This window comes from Ammospiza caudacuta, chromosome 15 (assembly GCF_027887145.1).
Source record: "Ammospiza caudacuta isolate bAmmCau1 chromosome 15, bAmmCau1.pri, whole genome shotgun sequence".
Classification (NCBI taxonomy): Eukaryota; Metazoa; Chordata; class Aves; order Passeriformes; family Passerellidae; genus Ammospiza; species Ammospiza caudacuta.
This window is the reverse complement of record NC_080607.1, coordinates 18,602,475-18,621,218: the sequence shown is the minus strand read 5'-3', so window position 1 is coordinate 18,621,218 and position 18,744 is coordinate 18,602,475. Positions and strand designations below refer to the sequence as shown.

General features: G+C 49.4%; 1 protein-coding gene across 1 annotated transcript in view; it reads right to left on the bottom strand.

The window, feature by feature from the left end:
- NFATC2 (nuclear factor of activated T cells 2) overlaps positions 1-18,744 on the bottom strand; it is a 71,178-nt gene that overhangs the window by 32,021 nt on the left and 20,413 nt on the right. The window contains exons 4-6 of the mRNA XM_058814841.1: positions 18,299-18,501; positions 16,312-16,484; positions 7,071-7,211 (exon numbers count right to left, since the gene is read on the bottom strand). Coding sequence (XP_058670824.1) covers positions 7,071-7,211; positions 16,312-16,484; positions 18,299-18,501 — 517 coding nt within the window. The remainder of the gene's footprint in view (positions 1-7,070; positions 7,212-16,311; positions 16,485-18,298; positions 18,502-18,744) is intronic.

Below are 18,744 nucleotides of genomic sequence, written 5' to 3'. Positions count from 1 at the left end.
AGAAATGTTTAGCTCTGAGCAGGAGGCTGTGCTCGACCCTCCAGAGATCCCTTCTGGCCTCAATTACCCCATACGTGCCACAATGGGGCAAACAGCTCCTGCTTGGAAACACAGGAGACTAAACCCAGCTTGATTAATAATTTAATCCAAAGTCTGCAAGTGCAGATAGCTGCTTATTGCACAGAATTAAAGCTGCCTCAACATGGGCAGGACAGAAAGCTGTAAGGATCACTGAGGAGCCCAGGGCCAGGTCTGTGTGTGTGGTGCCTTTCAAGCTGTGCCTCCAGCACAGGGAATCCAAGCCCTGCCTCTGGAAAGGGCAGCACTCAGGATGATAAAATATTCCTGGATTTAGACCCTGAGGTCTCACCAGCCATGGCTGCCTCACGAAGTATTTTTACTGTTGTGGTTCCCTGCTCATTTAATGGTTTGTCTTAGTTGGCAAGTCTTTAACACCACAGGTCAGTGAAATGTTCAGGAAATAGAGATTTTTGTGCTGCTTCAGGGCTATGAGACTTAGCATTAAACCCTGATGAGAGATCTGATTGTGTCAGCACTCTTTGGGGAATGAATGAGTTGTTGGAAGAAAGTAATTCTACCCTTCCTAACCCAAACTGCCATCATACCAAAAGTCCTGCTTCAAACTGGGGGAAATCAAAACGTCAGGCTGCATTAGGAACATTCTGGGTGATTCTCTGCAGCCCCTTCTAGGACCCCTTTTAATTAGCCAATTAAAGCTTTTCTGAACCAGTTACAGCCTTTACACATTATTCAGGATCCCTTACTCATGACTTTGGGGTCAGTAACTAGCAGGGAAACAAACTCACTGCTTTATTTGAACAAGCATGACTGATGGACTGAGAGGCTCAGGAAATGTTCTTTGCAGTTCTCTGCAGCTGAAGACTAAATGTACTATTGTGCTGATTCTGCATGGGATTCCACGCCTGCATGTGATTTTGGGCCTGCAAAGGTACACTGCTTTTCTGTCAAGCATTACACAAATTACTTAATGAACAACCTGTTACTGGTTCCCCAGAGAAAGCCAGCCTGGTCACCAGAGGGGCAACGCTCTGACTGCACAGTTCTGAACATTTCTGCACATTTCTGCACATTTCTGCACATTTCTGCACAGTTCTGCACAGTTCTGAACATTTCTGAATATTTCTGCACAGTTCAGTTCTGCACAGCTCCCCCGGGCCTGCAGGAACTGTCCCCATTCACTCTGATTCTTGGAAGGACTTCCAGAAAAGCACAATTATCTCTGTCAGCTTTTATCAGTAGATGACAGACATCTCTGGAACACAAAGAAGGGTTTTTAGAGCCACCCCAAGAACAAAGGGAGGGCAGTGAATGGTTTCCAGTTGGACAAAACCACTCTGGGCAGCAGAAACCTTATGAGGAACCCTCACTCAGAGTCTGTGCTGCTCTGGACAAATTCCAGACAAATTCAGGGACAAATTCTGATTTCAGCTGGGAACTTACTCTGCTTCAGGCCAGCACAAGGCTGCTCAGCATCTGGTCCTGAGCAGTTGTCTCCCTCTAAACTCTTACTTCGAAACCATTTTCAAACTTTACAGCAACTCAGCATGAGTGTATTTAAAACTCATGAAAAGCAGAACCATTAAATTTATTCCTGAGCTTCATTTTCATGGATTTATTTTTCTTTCTGAAGCAAGACTGCCCACTGCAGTTAATGGAGCTCTGTTTGTTGAGAGCAGAGGCCAGTGCCTTCACTGCACTGAGGACACAAGTTTGAGTCACCAGGGCTGGACATGCAAGGCAAGGTCTGGGAGGTAAAAGGGCAATGGATTACTCATCCCCCAGCCAGCCCAGCCCCAAATCTGACATTTTGCACAGTGAGAACAAGTCTAGAGGCGAATTCTCCCCATCTATTGTTGAGGAATTCAATTCCCATTAAAATAAAACATAAATACAGTAGTTGAACAGCAAAGCATAAGGAACAGTATTTCATTCCAGAGCTCTTCCAAATGATTCCTTATGCCAATTCATCAGAATAGATTTGTTGTTTTTTTAAGATTATAAGTGTGTTTGTGTGTGTGTGTGTATATAAATTATTAAACAAAAGCTTCTCTCAAAATAAAACCACTGGGAACCTCCATGTAATAAAATGAGTCACACCAGGATACGATGACTAAGTGGGAGAACAGGGAATTCCACTCCCCATGCCAGCTTTCTTCATGATCAATTTTCTGTCAACAGGTGATGGGAGCTTGTCTCTCTGCCTTTTGTTTATGCCAAGAATTATGATTATTTTTTAATATTCTCCCTAAACAATTAAGCTGAATAATCAGGACCAGGCACACTTCCATCAGGCGCCCCCATAGTAAACAGTGAGCCAGGGAATCCAGGCCAGCAGTGGCTGCCTGTGTTAATAAGGATTTACCAGCTGTAAAATTCCAAAATCTTGTGTCATACGGGGAAACCTTCCAAAACACTGGATTCCACCCTGTCTCGCTGAGTCTCCAACAGCTATGGCAACTCCGTTTCTGCAGCCACACTCTTCTGCATTTTTCTCTGGGTGAGCCCTGGATTTTTTCCTGTTTTGCAGTGTTTTTTTGGAATCCCTGTTTTTTTGGAATGCCCCGTAGGATTACAAGAACACCTGGGGAGGCAGCATGTCCCAGCCAGGGGGAATCCTTTGAGGAGAAAGGTTTGCTGGCTTTCAGCAGCTACAGCAGCAAGGAGAGACACAAGGTGCCCCATTACCCTGGAACTTTCTAATTTGCACAGCAGAACCTGGCAAACCTATCCTTCTGATTAATACTTGTTACCCTCACATTCAATATTCAAAGTTGTTTATTTGCTCAAGTAGCAAACATCTCTTTTGAATGAACCTGGGAAAACACTGATAGTTTTTTAAAAAGCTTTCTGTCTATTTTATCATGAATTTGCCTGAGGAAATTGCATCATTAATGTTGCACTATTAGGTTCACAGAGTTAACTCTTGAAAATCATTTGCTATTTTCTGCACTCCCCAGGAGGTTTTGGATCATTCATGAAACTGTCTGACTTCAAAAAGGGATTCAGCTCCCTGTTTGGAGCACAGTGAGGATCTGACCTAGCAAAAAGGGGAACACTGCTGCAGACAGAGTAGGAATTTCGTGTCTCCCACAGAGAACACGATCCTACCATCAAACCCGCACAGCAGCAACCTTCCCTCCACATTAAACCTGCCCTGATGCCATCCCACCACCGTGTCCTGCAGTGCATTGTCCTGCAGGACTCCTGGGATCCCCTGGCACACGTCCCATGGCTTGTTTCCAGCACGTGGGGTGCAGCATTTGGGCGCTGTGCACACAAAACCTCAACCAGCACCCAACCCTGCAGCCTGAGCCTGCAGCCAGGACACATCCAGGGGTGTCCAAGCACCTCTGCTGGGCTCCAGAGCTGGCCAGATTTACCTTGTCTCGTTTATGTTGTTATTTTGTGGATGTGCACACCTGGGGGCCCTGGCAGCTGCCCCAGTTCAGAGGGCACAAGCAGCACCTCCTCTCCTCACCCTGCCTGGCCCAAGCTGGAGATTTCTGGTGGAGCCTCTCCAAGGATGGACGTTGTGTTTGGGCTGTTCCTCCACCACCCACATTGTCCTAGAGATGATTCACCATGTCCATGTGGCCACCAGAAGAGTTTGGCAGGGGAAATCACAGCCCATTTGCACTTTTCTCCCCGAGAAACACAAACCTCCTCTATCACTGACAGCTGAGCAGCAGTAACCAGTACACAACTGGGAGTAAACACAATGCAACCAGCATCTGACTTGCAAATTATTACATGACAATTAAAATAAATAAAAGGGGGAATTCCAGATCTTGTCTTTTTTTAACTGCACTGTAAGATCTGGGCCCCAACCAAACACTAACACCCTCGACCTTCACCCTATTCCAAGTCCTTGATAGCTCCAAGACTGCTTCTCAAGCTTTGCCTTCCAGATCAGAATTACAAGAATAGACTCCAATCCAGTTACTTCCCTGACCTACTTTAACTTAGCTGGGCTCAGTTACGTGTCTCCAAGTTCAGATCTTCAAACTCCATCAGCCAAACTCTGCCTTTGTGTGCTGGGCTTAAGGAATTCATGAGCTCCCCTGGCTCACAGCAGCTACACTTTATGATCTTGCATCAGCACGAGATAACCATTAGAAGAACTCAGAACTCTAAGGCCTGCGTGCAGATAAACTTTAGCATTCAGAAAATTAATGCTATTTATGCATCAGCATTTCAAACACAAGCACTTATCCCTCGCAGCACTGAGCTCCAGCCCCTTCTCTGTTTCCTGCTGCCGTTTCCTGTCGTGAGGCTGAGCCCGAGCCTGTCCCAGCCCTGTCCCCAGCAGCTCCTGCCACCGCCTGCGGCTCGCGTGACACGCCACTCGCTGCACACTGACATCCCCCACAATGCAGGAATTGTCCTTCTGTTCCAGGTATTTCTATGGAAAAATGTGCTATCTGCACTTCTGTGAAACGACAAAGCAAGCCTGCTCATTACTGCTCACGGAGACGTATTTTTGTCACAAATGTGACCAGGTCCACATTCCTCTGCCTTCCTAACGGTGGGTGAGGAATTGTCTACAAGATCCAGAGGAAATGGACAGAGGTTCTCAGGGTTCCCCAGAGGGATGAAACCTAATTTACAACTGTGACCCCAAGCAGCAGCTCCCTCAGCTCTGTAAAGCACACGAGCGATGCCCTCCCAGCACGGCTTCACCCGGATCCAAGAGCACCCAGAGTCTGCGGAACAATGAACAGCACAAAATCTGGCTGTGCTAAAATACTTGAAGAAAGATTTGTTTGGGGGGAAAAAGAGCCCTCTCACCCTAAACCCTGGACACCCAAGCCAAGGAGCTCTGTGGAGCCTGGTGTGCCCAAAGCTGTGGGATGTTTGCCTTCACCGCTGCTCTCACCCTCATTGTTACCAGCACAGCTAAAACTGGTGGCACAAGTGGGAAATGCAGCAGCACTTGCTAGCACAGACAAGGCTTGTGAGCTGTTAAAATGAAACTCTAAACAAACCAAGCTTCCCCTGCGAGCTTGCTGCATCTTCCTGCCCCGCCAGAGGTGTGATTGTCTCACAGGCTCTGCGGCGTGCTCGGGAACAGACACAGCCTGCTGCAGCTGGGGTCAGCAGAGCTGCGCTGCCACCCACCCCAGCACGGTGCCTGTGGCTTGCCCTGCCCCTGAGCAGCTCATCAGCACTTTCTGCACGGGCTGTGCAGGGCAGGGGAGCCGTGGGTGGGTGACTGCTCCTCCTTCCACCCAGGCACTGCTCCATCAACGCCTGGGGATGCACAGCCGGGCTCGCTGCTCTGGGCTCCTGCAGCCCAAGGCAATGGCAACTATCAACAGAGATGTTTAGAATGGTCTACAGTGCAGAATGAGGGAGGCTGAAAGGCTCAGGCGCACAAGATCCTGATTTTCAGGTGAGCTGGGACACTCATCAGCCTCTGACAAGGCAGGCACAAAGCAATTGTCAGTTTGCTGCACTCAGCCCATGCATGACCTGCACATTCAGCTCAGCTTCTTAACCTTCCTCACCTTAGGATACACCTATTAAACAAAGCAATCTTCATTTAAAAGCCCTTCAGGCACCTCTGCCAGAGGTGCTGCTGCATTATGGAACACACTCAGCACAGAGTCCCCCAGATAACCCACTGCAAACCACACAGACCTCTGATTCAGCCTGAGGAATTGACTCTGGACCTCCCATCCTCCAAATCCCCCTCTGCCAGTCTTTTACTCAGAGTCCAGCAGACTGAGACTGCCTGCAGAGGCCGAGGGCTGGGGAGAGGCAGGATATGGAACACCAGCAAGCAAATCCCTGCTCCAGACTGGGCACTGCCGCTGGGATAAGTCCTGTCTCTCCCCTACCAGGAGGGAAAAAAAGAGGAAAAAACCCTGCAGTTTCCCCAGCAGCGAAGAAAAGCTTTAGATTTAGTGTGGAAAATATTGTTGTTCTTTTTACTTTCTAACATCCCTTGCAGCCAGAGCCTTCTCTGCTCTCCTATGGAAACAGGGGCAGGGCGTTCGGGACGTTTCCTCGAAATGGCACCAAGAACTGCCTCCTGTGAGTGGGTCATCTCCTGCAGCTCCTGCAGAGCATTCTTGGGACAGGTAGCACTGCAGGCTGCCAAGATGTTCCCCAGCACCTTCCCCAGGCGCTGACATGGTGGAACAGTGGCAGCCCAGGGGGAAGGAATTAATCCATGGGCTGAAAGGAAACAGAGCGTGCCAAAAGAAATCCTCTGACTGCACAGGCTCATCTGAACCTCCACAGCCCTTCAGAGCCTTCCATACCTGCACAAACAGCCTGGCTTGCTGCTGCTGGGGGAAGGAGCTGGCACCCACAGGATGCTTTTCCACCCATGTCACCAGCTGGTGCCCATGTATGTTCATTAATGTACATTCATTTTTGGCTCGATTCTGACTTTTTTCCAATGGCATCACCCCATAGATCATGCACATGTTGCTCACTTGGACAATGCAATCTCAAACTCCTTCAAGTCACTGGATATATCACTTAAGGTACCTCTACCTCAGTTCACTGACAGAAAACTTCCAAGGACCAGGTTTTCTTAACAGCACAAAGGGAACACAAAGTTTACAACCAAAAATATGGAAGGAGAAGGGATTGATTCATCATGTATAAAAATAATTTTATATAAAAAGACACAATATGTTTGCTTTTCTGCCACAGATTTCTAGAGGGAAGAAAAAAATCTTTGCCCGTGGCTCACATCAATAAAAATGTTCATTTCAATGATGATTTCTATGGTAGCATTCACTAAACATGAGATTAAACAGGCACAGAGGATCATGTAGTGCTCAGCTCCTTTCTCTGCTAACAAATCCTGTCCCTGCTGATTCCCAGTGCCTGGATTCTTGTGAAGCAACAACACAAACAGTTGCTCCCAAGTCTAACTTTACTCACATGGTTTTACTTACATGAACTTGAGTGGGACTACTCACTTGAGAATCATGACACAAACCTTATGATGAGATTTGGCACTACAGCTTTGCCTTATCCCGTTAGGGAAAGTTAGGAAAAACCTGCCTTACCTGATGTTTTTTCTGTGAACACCACCTTGGACTCTGCTGTGAAATTCTGTCCAGTGAGGATCATCTGCTGTCCTCCATAAACCAGGCAGCTGTCAATGTCTTGTCTTTCAACCATTGGAAGCTCATGAGCAGACCTTTGGGCTGTGGACAAATTGCAAACATGAATGAAACCAGCTCTGTTTTACCAGGACTTTCCAAATCTTCCCAGAACTATCCACAGATTGATCTTGTCATCGTTACCATCCCCTGACTGCCAAAGCAGCTTCTCCGGGGCGCTAAATTTAGGTCCGAGAGGGAAAAATAAACTTACTCAAGGCATTTTATTTGGAAACATTCAGGAGTTGGCTGCAGTGGTTCAGCTGTGCTGGCCCTGCTCCTTGTCCTTGAGAAAGGACAGCTTGGATGAATGAGCTGAAACTTGCCCATGCCTGTTTCCAAATCAACGGCCAAATTTTCAAGTGCAGGCACACTACAGCCCTAGAGCCCAAAAATTCCACCTGCACAGAGGATTCCACTGAATAACACTGAATTCCTTCAGAGGGGGAAAAAATAAAATGAACCCCTTTTCCAAATCCCAGTGCTTCCCACAGGGCAGGCCTGCACAGGGGTTGCCAACAACAGCTCCATCTCCGGCTCCAAGTGTGGGCACCGAGCCCTGGGGACAGCCACGAACCCCAGATGTGAGCAGGAGGGGTCACACCAGGACTGCTGCAGCCCAGGGCTTTCCAAGCACGTTCTGCAGGAGCCTGAGCATCTGAGGAGCAGGGCCTGTGTCACAGACTGAGCCTGACTGTGACAGGCAAGGGAAGCAAAGGTAGGGTGGGATCCAGATGGACACGGACGGCAGCAAGGCTTTCTAAGGTCTTTACTGTTCTTGGCCATGAATCTGGAGCGTGACTTTAGCAAGTTATTCTCTATTTCCCTGGCCAGAAAATCAGGAGAGCACCATCTCTCCACCTGCCTTTCTCTGATGCCATTAAAACAGCCACCGCATGGTCAGAAAAGCCTTGGAGAGCCCTGGTGACCATCCCTGCAGAGCCATCCCAAGTGTCTGCTATGGAGAGGTGAGAGCTGAGGGAAGTGAGGATGTGAGAGCTGTTCCCTACAAACACAGACAGCTGGAAAACATCAGGAGCTTCCCTGTGAGCAGACCAGGTGGGCAGCAGCTCGGGGCTGGTGAACTGCGAGTTCATGACCTGCACTCCAACTCCTCCAGATCCATCCAGCCCAACTGCAAAGGCCTCCAGAGGCTCCAGCTCATCTCTTTCCCAGCTGCCTTGGCTGGATTTCAGCTCTCCCTGACAGAGACCCTGAGCACTGGTGCCTTCACTGAACGCTGGCCGCGGAGGCAGAAATGAGGGAATGTGATCCTGGATGTGCAGGGCTGGCCCTGACTCACACCCAGGCAGGCTGTGACCTGACCTGGCACTGCTCTGCTGCTCTGCAGCCCTCGCAAACACCAAATTCTCTCGTCACCTGGAGAAAATGTTGGAGTATTTGCTGAGAAAACTCAGGCATTAAACCTTTCACAGCAACTTTTCTAGCTCTGCTGAACCCTTCAGACACCAGACAGAGATTTGACTCTTATTAAAGAATAGAGGTAATTCAATAGTTGTAGCTTTCTTATGCCATTTGAGAGGCATTTTTGAAATCTATTTGAAACTACTTTAGGACTCATTGTTCTTTTCAAGTATGTAACATCTGGGCTAATATACTGCCAGTTAAAAAATATATATTCAGATTACTTTCAAAGACACTGCTAATTTCTTTCACATGGCTGTAGGATTAATTTATTTCCCAAAATACTAACATTTTTGATGAGTTCCTAATTAGATTTATCACAAAGACAGATCTGTAACCACAAAGGCTTAAGAGTAAATAGCAATCATTAAAAAGCATGTCTACAGCAGTCAAGAGAAAACATTTAAGTATTTAAGCATTGCCCTGGACACTCTTTATTGCTATTCAATCACCAAATTTCACTTCCAAAACATCCTAAGTCACCGAAATTCCAGATTAACCCACATCTCTTTCCAGCTTTGTTGTGTTAACAGAGAGCTTGGTACCTGCCACCCCACAGATCAGTGGTTTCCAAGGCATTTTCAGCGTGAGGAAGGACAGATTTTAGCCTGGAAGTGACACTGACCCATCTCAGTGACATTTGGAGCTGGCGTGGCTTTGGGCACCCCAGAGCTGTGCCTGCCCTGACACAAGAGGGGGTGTGCAAGGCTCCTGTGCCTCAGATGTGCTGCACAACAACCCCACCTGGAGCACTCCCACTGAGCTCCCCGTGCAGACACCACCGAAGGGTTTCCCCTGCCCTGTTCTACCTGAATTCCTCTCCTCCCTTTGGGTGGTCTGAAATCCTTTTCCAATAATGAAACCGCAGCCCCTTTTCATTTTCCAAGGTCTCTTTTTCTCACCCAAGTGTGTAAGAAGGCTTCACCCCCTTCCCCATTTCCACCAGCACAGAGGTTCAAGGTTCAGTGTGGAGCTGCCTCAATAGGATTATTTTTTTTTCCTCTGCAAGAAATATTAATTGCTAATAAATCCCCTTCCTCTAAGGCTCATGATGGGTGCACTGCATGCAATAATTTCACACTATTCCTTCTCTTCCCCCAGGGGTTGGCACTTCATAAAGTGACCTACAGCTACCGGAGTTTATGAGCTTTGAATAAACAAAACACTGTTGATTTAACCAGTTGGGGTGTTTACTTTCAATAGCAACAGTTACTGACACAAGGCAGCAAAGCAAATGCTATAGAAATACTCACACTTGGCCTGAAGCAGTGTGTCAACCTATTAACAGGGGACATTATTTTTCTATTTTATTTGACTGTTTGCAAATCAAGATGTCATGGATTCGTGGTGCCAAGAAATACAATGCATGCAGTGACACAAGGCAGAAAGGGAGGCACTGTCTGAGCCCTGCAGCCCCTCCAGGGAGCTGGGCCTGCAGGGAGCAGGGGCTGCCACAGCCCCCAGGCTCCCACTGCTGCCAGCTCTACCCTGTTCTAGCAGCTGCAGAGAAGCTGAGGGTGGGCAGCAGGCTGAACATCTCATGGGGATGCACAACTGACCAAGGGACTGTGCCAAGGCAGGCAAAGGTGGGGCTTGCTTCTGCCCCTGCCCACAGCATCCATCCCTCCCCTCCTCAGCAGAGAGGAGCTCTGCCTTTCAGAGGAAAGGGGGCATTTTGAGAGATGTGATGACCTGGAGAAGTCTCCTGCAGCTCCAAATGTCCCCCACGAGGGTGTCACCCACTGCTGCTGGGAGGTGACAAGGGACAATGGCAGCTGGAGCAGCCTGGCCTGGTGGAAGGTGCTGCCCATGGCAGGGGTGGGACTGGAGGAGCTTTAAGGCCCCCTCCAAGCCAAGACATTCTATAATTCTATAATTCTGTGATGACCTCCTGCTCTCTCCCACACCTGCAGACTGACTCCAGATCTCAGGTTCTCTCTTGTCCCCACTGCTGGCAGTGAGACAGCAGAGATTTGATCCTTGTGACACCTGATCAGGAGCAGGGCTGAGGCTCAGTGCAGCCCAGTGAGGACAAAGCCACTGCTACCTGTGACTAACTCACAAGCCAATAAACCAAAATTGTGGCAGTTTAGGAGAGGTGGGGTCACAGCTGGCACCCCAGAGCAGTGGCCTCACCAGAACAATAATTCAGATCTTCTCTGGACGCCTCTGTCCTTACCCTGCCCAGAGCAGCCCCAGCTCACCCCAGCCTGCTGGAAGCCTTTGAGCTGGGACCCACCACCCCTGACATGTCTTTGCAAACCTCCACAGGCTCTTGGTCCAGCCCCTGATTCCTGTTTGGCTTGAGAAGAGCAGCTAGAGCAGGATGTCTGCTGCTAAAGAAACCCTGACCCCTGGAAGCAATAGCAGAGGAGTAATTTGTTATGGGATTAATTCTTCCGCCTCGGTGCAAACCTCAATGAGCCAAAGCAAATATTTCATTCCTGCTGCCACACTGGGTTTATTTACCACGAGCTGCCTGTGGTAGGATTGATAGGAGCAGAGCTGCTGTGCTCAACACTCATCCAACAATTAATGTTTGAGAGACTTCGATCCCCTCCATCACTCCCTGAAGCATCCTGGGCTCTGCAGTGGGAGCAAAGACAAAGCTGGGCAGCCATGGATGCACCAAGGGCAGGAGACATCTCCAGCAGCCAGGGAGACACCAGCAAGGCACCCTAGAGAGGAGCACATTCTGATCAGGACGACAGGATCATTTCCCTCCTGGTAGGAGTGTGGAGCAGTGGAAGATGTACAAACCAAGTAAAAAAAGCTAATTTCCAGCCCTCGTGGGGAAACCTTGAGAATGTGGTCTCAACACTCTGAAAAGAAGAACACAGCGTGACTGACAACAGTTTCTAATTTGCTGCCAGCAAGACTTAATCAGCAGTTTGTGCAGAGCCATCCAAGCAAAAAGCACCAAAAATAGAGAGCTTTTCTGCACCTCCTCCTCTGCAGATAATTTATGATGTCCTTGCAAAGGAGAAGTGACAAGCAGCCATGGCAGCAGTGTCAGATAAGTGTGAAACTTTCTATGAACTGCAGCCAGCTCAGCAAGCCAGTGTGTGATGAATGACAGGGCAGCCGTGGCCTGGGTTCCCTTCTCTGTCACTCATCCCTGTGGGTGTGCACAGCATTTCCTTCAGTCCCTGGGCTGGATGTGCTCTGCTGGAATGCTGCTCTGTGTGCTGGGCTGTCTGCTTGTACCACAGCAGCACTAAAGGCAAGAAGTGAGCAGGAGCTGACCCACAGCAAGGCTGGCATCCCCTTCACTCTGACTCCAGCTTTAAAGACTGAAATATTTCAGCTGCACATTCAGAGTGGCAAATGTTGTCAGAATAAGCTTTTACATTCTGTGCTTCAAGAGAGAGAAGGTGTTCTTTAGAGAAAGCACCAGATTTTCTGTCAGCTGCACTGGCAGCCAACTGTGTGACTGTCTTGAAGTTGAAATGAAAGTGGGAAAAATTAATTTAATTCAACTGGAAACCATGAGACTCCCATAATAATCAGGGTTATGGTTAAACTTGCAAAAAGGTATCTTCCAAGTGCAAAGAGACCATTTGTTTCTGCTTTTCTATCTGAATAAAGCAGGGCTCCTTCTTGCCTGCTGCTGTGTTCCAACAGCACAACTCCCAGCTGAGGAAAAGCACTCGCTGCCTTGCCAAGACAACATTCTTGTACATGACTAGCTCTTTCCTCTGTAGTTATTAATGTGTCACAAATCATAGGCTCAGATTGTCTCATATTATGGGAAAATCTACTAGAAGGAGAGAAAAATAAAGGAAACTTCCAGGGAAATTGATTAAAGGGAAATAAGAAATTTGACCCAATTTAACGGAACAAAATACGGTCAATAATAGAAACTATTTACATTCCTCTAGATGGACACACGGTTCTTTAGCAATAAGTTTTGTTGTTTTGCTTTTTTACCACCTTGGAACATCTATTATAAGAACAAGATTTTAGTCCCCTTCTCTCGTGCCAAGTGCAATTTAAGTTTGCATTTTAGGGGATTAATGAGCACAGCTCAGAGTCAGCAAACATGGACTCTGCAAAGCAGGAGCTGTGACAGACTTTGGGAAGGTTTAACAGGATTCATTAGAATAAAAACTGGAGCGCAGTGTAGGACACCCTGAGCCTCACACTCAGACATTTGCATGGAGCAGTTTTGGGTTGCTGACAGCACAGAGCACAACAAGCTGCCCTGCTACCCTGGATTCCATCCTGCTCCTCCTCTGCTCCAGGATGATGCAGTCCAGGAGTGCAAACAGAGCTGGGGCACCCAGCCTGACTCCCAGGGGTGATGACAAATCTGTCCCTTGGAGAGGCAGCCCAGGGTTAACAATTTCTGTAACACCAGAGCCCACCCACTCCCCAAGGAACGAGCTCCAGCGCTTGGGGAAAGGCAAAGGAACAGAGCTGATGTTACAGAAATCATCCTCACGGCTCAAAAATAACAGGCTGCAGCGTCCAACCTCTCCAGGGGTGATTTTGTACATGGCTGTGTTGGAAGGGCCAGGTGAACTCAGTCACCCTCACCTGCAATGTCACCAACAGCTCTGTCACAGCCCTGCTGGCCCACAAGAGCTCACCCAGCACCTGCTGGCTCCAGCCCAGAGCAGCGAGCTGTCCCACCGGGGACAGACCTGGGGACATGGCAGGGATGGGGAGGAGCCAGGCCAAGCTCGGGGTCCCCACATCCGCCCTGGGGCTGGCACTTCACTGCTCACCTGCAGCACACCAGGAGAAGGGACGTCCCTCACCTCTCCAGCACACACCTACAGCAGCATGGTCTCCCACACCTGCCTGAGCCATGGTGCCACAGCTCTCAGAGGGATTTCAAATGCCCGTGCCTCCCCAGGGGCTTCAGGATGAACCAACAGGCAACAGCAGAGAAAAGCTGCTGAGTGCTGAGGGCCTGTGTGGGTCTGAGGTCCATTTTAAGGCACAAGTGTTCATCTAACCACACATCACCCCCTGTCCTCCCACACAGCTCCTGGGGAGGAGCCTGCTCCGGGTGAGGCTCTGAACCTGTGAAATCCCCTCCGAAAATCTGTCAGTGCTGAATGTGACACAGATGAGGTGGAATCAAAGAGCCCTCTGAAAAGCAGCTGTTTCACAGTTCTTGCTTCACTGCAGCTAATGATCTGCTGACACTGCTGGGAATTCCTGGGGATCAGCTTCTGGGGAGGAGAGAGCTCGGATACTCTGTTGGTATCCTGGGAAGGGAAATGGGCCGTGATCCTGGAGCTGCTGCTCACCAAGGCTTCCCAGAGGGACAGCATTTCTGCTACCAGACAGGGGGATCCTGAGGAGAGCCCCTGGCATTAGGGTTCTCAGCTGGCCAGGGCAAAAAACACCCGAACAAACCAGAAAACAAAGGGGGGAAAAGTGAATCCCAGCAGCACAGAAGGTGGGACAAGAAGAAAACATCCCCCAGCCCCAGGGCCCATTCTTGGCAGGGCACCTGAGCCTACCTGGGACTGCCTGGGAGCCCTGCGAGGTGTGCAGATTGGCTGGGACAGGCTGAGGTTACACCTCTAAAGAGATCTAGGAGCACTGCTAATGCTGGCTGAGCCCCCTGATGTTTTAACTATCTTCCCAGAACCAGGCTGAGATAGGAAGTGCTACTGAAATGCAAAACCAGTGCTAAATATGCAACATACACACTAAATGGCAGGGGCTTAGTACTCCAGATCACTTCATTCCCTGCTTCCTTGAGTGCAGAAAAGCACAGTCCTTAACATATCTCCCCAAACTGCCTGTATATCTACTATTCCAAAAGTAAAACTTTCTCATTTTATTTCCTTGGGGATCAAAATATAAAAGTACTAAAAAAAATACTTTTTTTTTTCTTGTAGGAGCATTGCTGTCTTCTATGCAGGCAATATTTTAATAGTTTAATTATAAAAAACTCCACTAACAATAAGCCACTCATACTGGTATCTCCACCGTTGGCTTTTTAATACCCCTAAGACTCATCAATGCAAAGACATCTCAGAATAAATGCCTCAACACCTTAACCAAGGCTCTGCCACAGCACTCACTGCACAGGCAAATTAGGTGTGTGCACACAGCTCAGAAAAATGTGATTTATTCTGCAAACCATGCCTGGATTTCTGCTTGAAACGCAGTGATGGGCACAAACACAAGGTGCCATTGTGGAAGGCTCCAGGAATGCCTGGCTTACTCATGCTTGCTTTTCCTGAGGAGAAGTTGAGTAGGTGGGGGTGATGCGTGGGGCTCCCTGTGGGATCCAGGCCAGCCTCCCCTGTTTTCCTGCCTGCAGGGTGTAGGAGTTACACCTGGAGCTTCCCCAGCCCAGGAGCTCCTCTCTGAGCGCTTCCTTTGGCAAATGGACCTTTGTTCCAGCAGGGACAGTTTGGGGTGGAGGCCACTATTGTTCCAGCCACCTGCTCCCAGGGAGGAACGGGACAATTTCCTATGGACAGAGGCGCTGGCTGCTCCCACTGCTGTCCCTTCCCCATCACAGTGCCCAGACACTTCACACAGCTGCTAAAATGCTCTGATAGTTGGCACCTTCTCAGAAACACTGCCAAGAGATCATCCATAGCCATCATCCTCTCCCAGCCTGGCCTGGGTTATTCACTTGTGCTGCTTTTTTAGAACTGCCGTCAATAATTCATCAGCCAGTTTAATTTCCCACCCAGAACTGGCTCCTCTCATTCTAAGCAGCTGTATTTAAGTAAAGTCTGCATCTCAATAAATACAACTCACACATGAGAGACTCAATGGCTTTCCTCACATGACTTTTGGCAAGACAGGTTCTGCTAAAGGGGTGAGTCATTCAGCAAAGGCAGAGGAAAACTGTTCATTATGTATTTGTGAAATCCCCAAACCACAAAAAGGCACCATTTAACAACAAAAAGCATCACAGGATGCACAGGAACCAGTAAAGTAGGTAGAACCCTTCCAGAAATGACTGTGACACGGGGGGCCTCATCAGAGGCCTCTCTTTCTCAGGATCCAGTCAGTTATAATGAGTGGGAGGTGCAGGTTGTAAGCTCACACATTTATGGGATTTGCACTTCAGAAATCAAAACTGCCAGTTTTCTTCTGTCCCTCAGGGGAATACCAGAACCACCTGTGCTTCAGCCTCCTGAGCTGTGCACCCCTTGGCACTGACAGCTAGAAAAAAACAATGACCAGAATGCACCTGACCTCAGAATCAGAGCTGTTCCTCCGCTCCAGCTGTGCTGCTCAGAATCAGAGCTGTCCCTCCGCTCCAGCTGTGCTGCTGCCACAGCTCAGACCAGAGGACCCTGGTCACTCCTCTGGCACAGGCTACAGTGCTTGGAGACAGCCCAGTGTGAATTCAAACCTCCAGCCACCTGCCAGTTCGTGGAGGACGAGTTCTGATTGTGCCTCCACTCAAAATAAAGCCAGGAAAACAGACAGCTTGCACAGTTTACCAACAGGGACAGCGCAGGTGCGGCCCTACATACACTCTATGCTGCTCCTAGGAGAGCCAGCAGGAGCCAGCAGCAATGCACTGATAAATGAACTCTGCAGAGGCCCCCAGACTTGCAGCGCAGAGCTTGCTGTCCTCACAAGCCCCCCAAACCTCTCCGAGGACAGGGAGTGCCTGGAGGGAAGGCAGAGCCGCAGCCCCCCAGGCAGAGCTGGAGCTGGCACAGGGAGCTGTGAGCGGGGATTGCCAGCCCGGAGGACAGCAGAGGAGCAGTGCAGGGATACTCACAGCACTCGATGGGGTTGGAGGCCGCCTGCAGGGACACCACCCTGCCGCTGGGCTCGGGGATGTGCACGCGGAACACCAGGCGCACCCGCGTGTTCTTGCGGCCGATGTCGGTCTCGCCCTTGCGCAGCTCGATGTCCGCGTTGCGCAGCTTCAGGATCCCCGCGCAGTCGATGCTGCAACACACACAGAGCCCGCTCACTGCGCTGCCCGGGGCCTGCTCCCTCCCCGGGGCTCGCAGCAGCTCCGGGAACGGGCTCTGCTTGGGATCCACACGTTCCCAGGAAGAAACCCCAAACGAGGTGCTGCTGGACCTCTCCCTGCTCTCTGGCCACAGCAGAGCTGCTCTCTAAGCATTAAATCCCCAAATCTTGTTTCCCAGTGCTAAGCACAGGAGAGCAGCAGGCAGAGCCCTCCCCAGGGCAGGAGCCTCCATCAGCCCAGCTGCCAGGGCCTGCCCAGCATCCCTTCCCTGCCCACGCCTGTGCAGGGCAGCTCAGACCCGTGGGCAATCACAGCAGCTCAGGCAGCTGGTTACAGAATCCCCACTGCCTGCACCAGCCAGGCACGTGGAATTCAGCTCCAAAGCAGGGACCACACTGCTGTCTCCTCCTGACTGCTGCAGCCTGGCCCAGGTCACTGTGCCATCCTCCAAAGCCCGGGGACATTGAATATCTGCTCTTGCCTTGCCTGGGAACATTCTCCCATTCACTGTGTCCCTTCACAAAGGAAGGGTGCAGGGAGCAGGATGGGGCTGAGCAGCAATGAAAGGATTAGGATTGTTTAAATCAGCACCGCAACTTAAATTTGGTGTAAGAGCAGATTGGCTTCTCCAGAGTCCAGTGTAACCTTGCAAACACGCCTGTGTTAGGAAAATGTGACAATTGTTTGTCAAACTCAGCAATAGTTCTCAGAGCAGGCAGTGAGCACTGCTATTAAACAGGCACTGCCAGCCCATTTTGTTATCAGTTCTAAAAACACATAATTTCTCTTCTCTTGATATGAATTAAAATCACATTTGGGGAGGTATAAGCCCCAAGCTGCTTCCTACACCCACACTGTTCCTTGCCCTTGCATATGTGCAGGGGTTTATTATTCCAGGGTTCCTTGTTAGGAATGAGGTATATTTTCTAAAAAAATATGAAGAAAGAATGTGGATTTTGCAATGAAGTAGGGGGGCTTAAAAACATAACTGCTCTGCCAATTTTGTCAGGCTCCTCTGAAGGATGGAGATACAGCTCTTCTCTCTGCAGAGCAATCACTCTTATGCCTGGCACACATTCAAGCCTGAAGTTTTCAGACTGGTGCCCGCTTCATCCCTCTGCCTCCATAAAACTGGAAGGAGTAATACAGACAAGATGTGCCTGTACTTGCTTTTCTGTTAACCTATTACAAGAGGAGCTCTCATGGCCAGAGCACTTGACCGAGTTCAGAAGAGATGCTTTGTATTCCATTAAATGTTGTAAAATGCATCCCAGCCCTGTTCCTCACAGAGTCCCTGCAGCACAAGGACCTGAGATTTGAGTCTTCTTTTCCTGAGTGCACTGCAAACCCATTCTGACTGTGAGATGATGAATTAGCGAGACACTGGATGTCCCATCCCTGAAGTGTCCAGGCCAGGCTGGACAGAGCTTGGAGCAGCTGGGACAGTGGCAGGGGTGGCACTCAATGGGCTTTAAGGTCCCTTCCAACCCCAAACTGTGATTACAGCACAGTCACTGCAGAAACTGGAACACTGAACAGAAGTGCCTGCATGGTCACCTGCTGGATGGGAACTCTCCCAACAGCTTTAACCCAGGTGCTTGTAGCTGGTTTTGTAAAAGGATCTTGCCCTCACAAACCACCCCAACGTGCTGGAAAGGGGAGTCCCTCCAGAGCATCACTATTCTTTTAAGTGATCACTATTCTTTTAATCTCCTTTCCAAAGAGAAAGAACTTCAGCGCCAACTCCATGCGCCTCAACCTTGCTAACAAAAAGAAATCTACTTACGTTGCTTTCATGTTGTTTTTGGGCTCCAGGGGGATCTCTAGCACCTTGGTGTTGCCAATGATCTTCTCGTAGCTGGTGGTGGTGACGGTTTTGCCGGTGATGCGATGCACCTGGTAGAAGGCGTGGGGCTTCAGGATGCGCTCGTCCGCCGTGCCAATGAAGATCTGCAGCCCCAGGGGCTTGTTCTCCATGTAGCCGTGCAGCTGGCAAGACATGGAAACTGCTGTCACACACTGGGCCTTCAGGACACCAAGGAGGTTTGCAGACATGTGCAGATAAATGTAGGTATCTGCACTGATTCACTGCTCTTGAAAACTCATCCTTCCCCCAGTGCTGGTTCACCTTCAACCATTCCTCTGGCACTATACTAAAACACCACCTGTACAGGTAGAGATGGCATTTTGGGTCTGGGACTGAACAGCACAAGGATGGCTTAGTTGACCTCA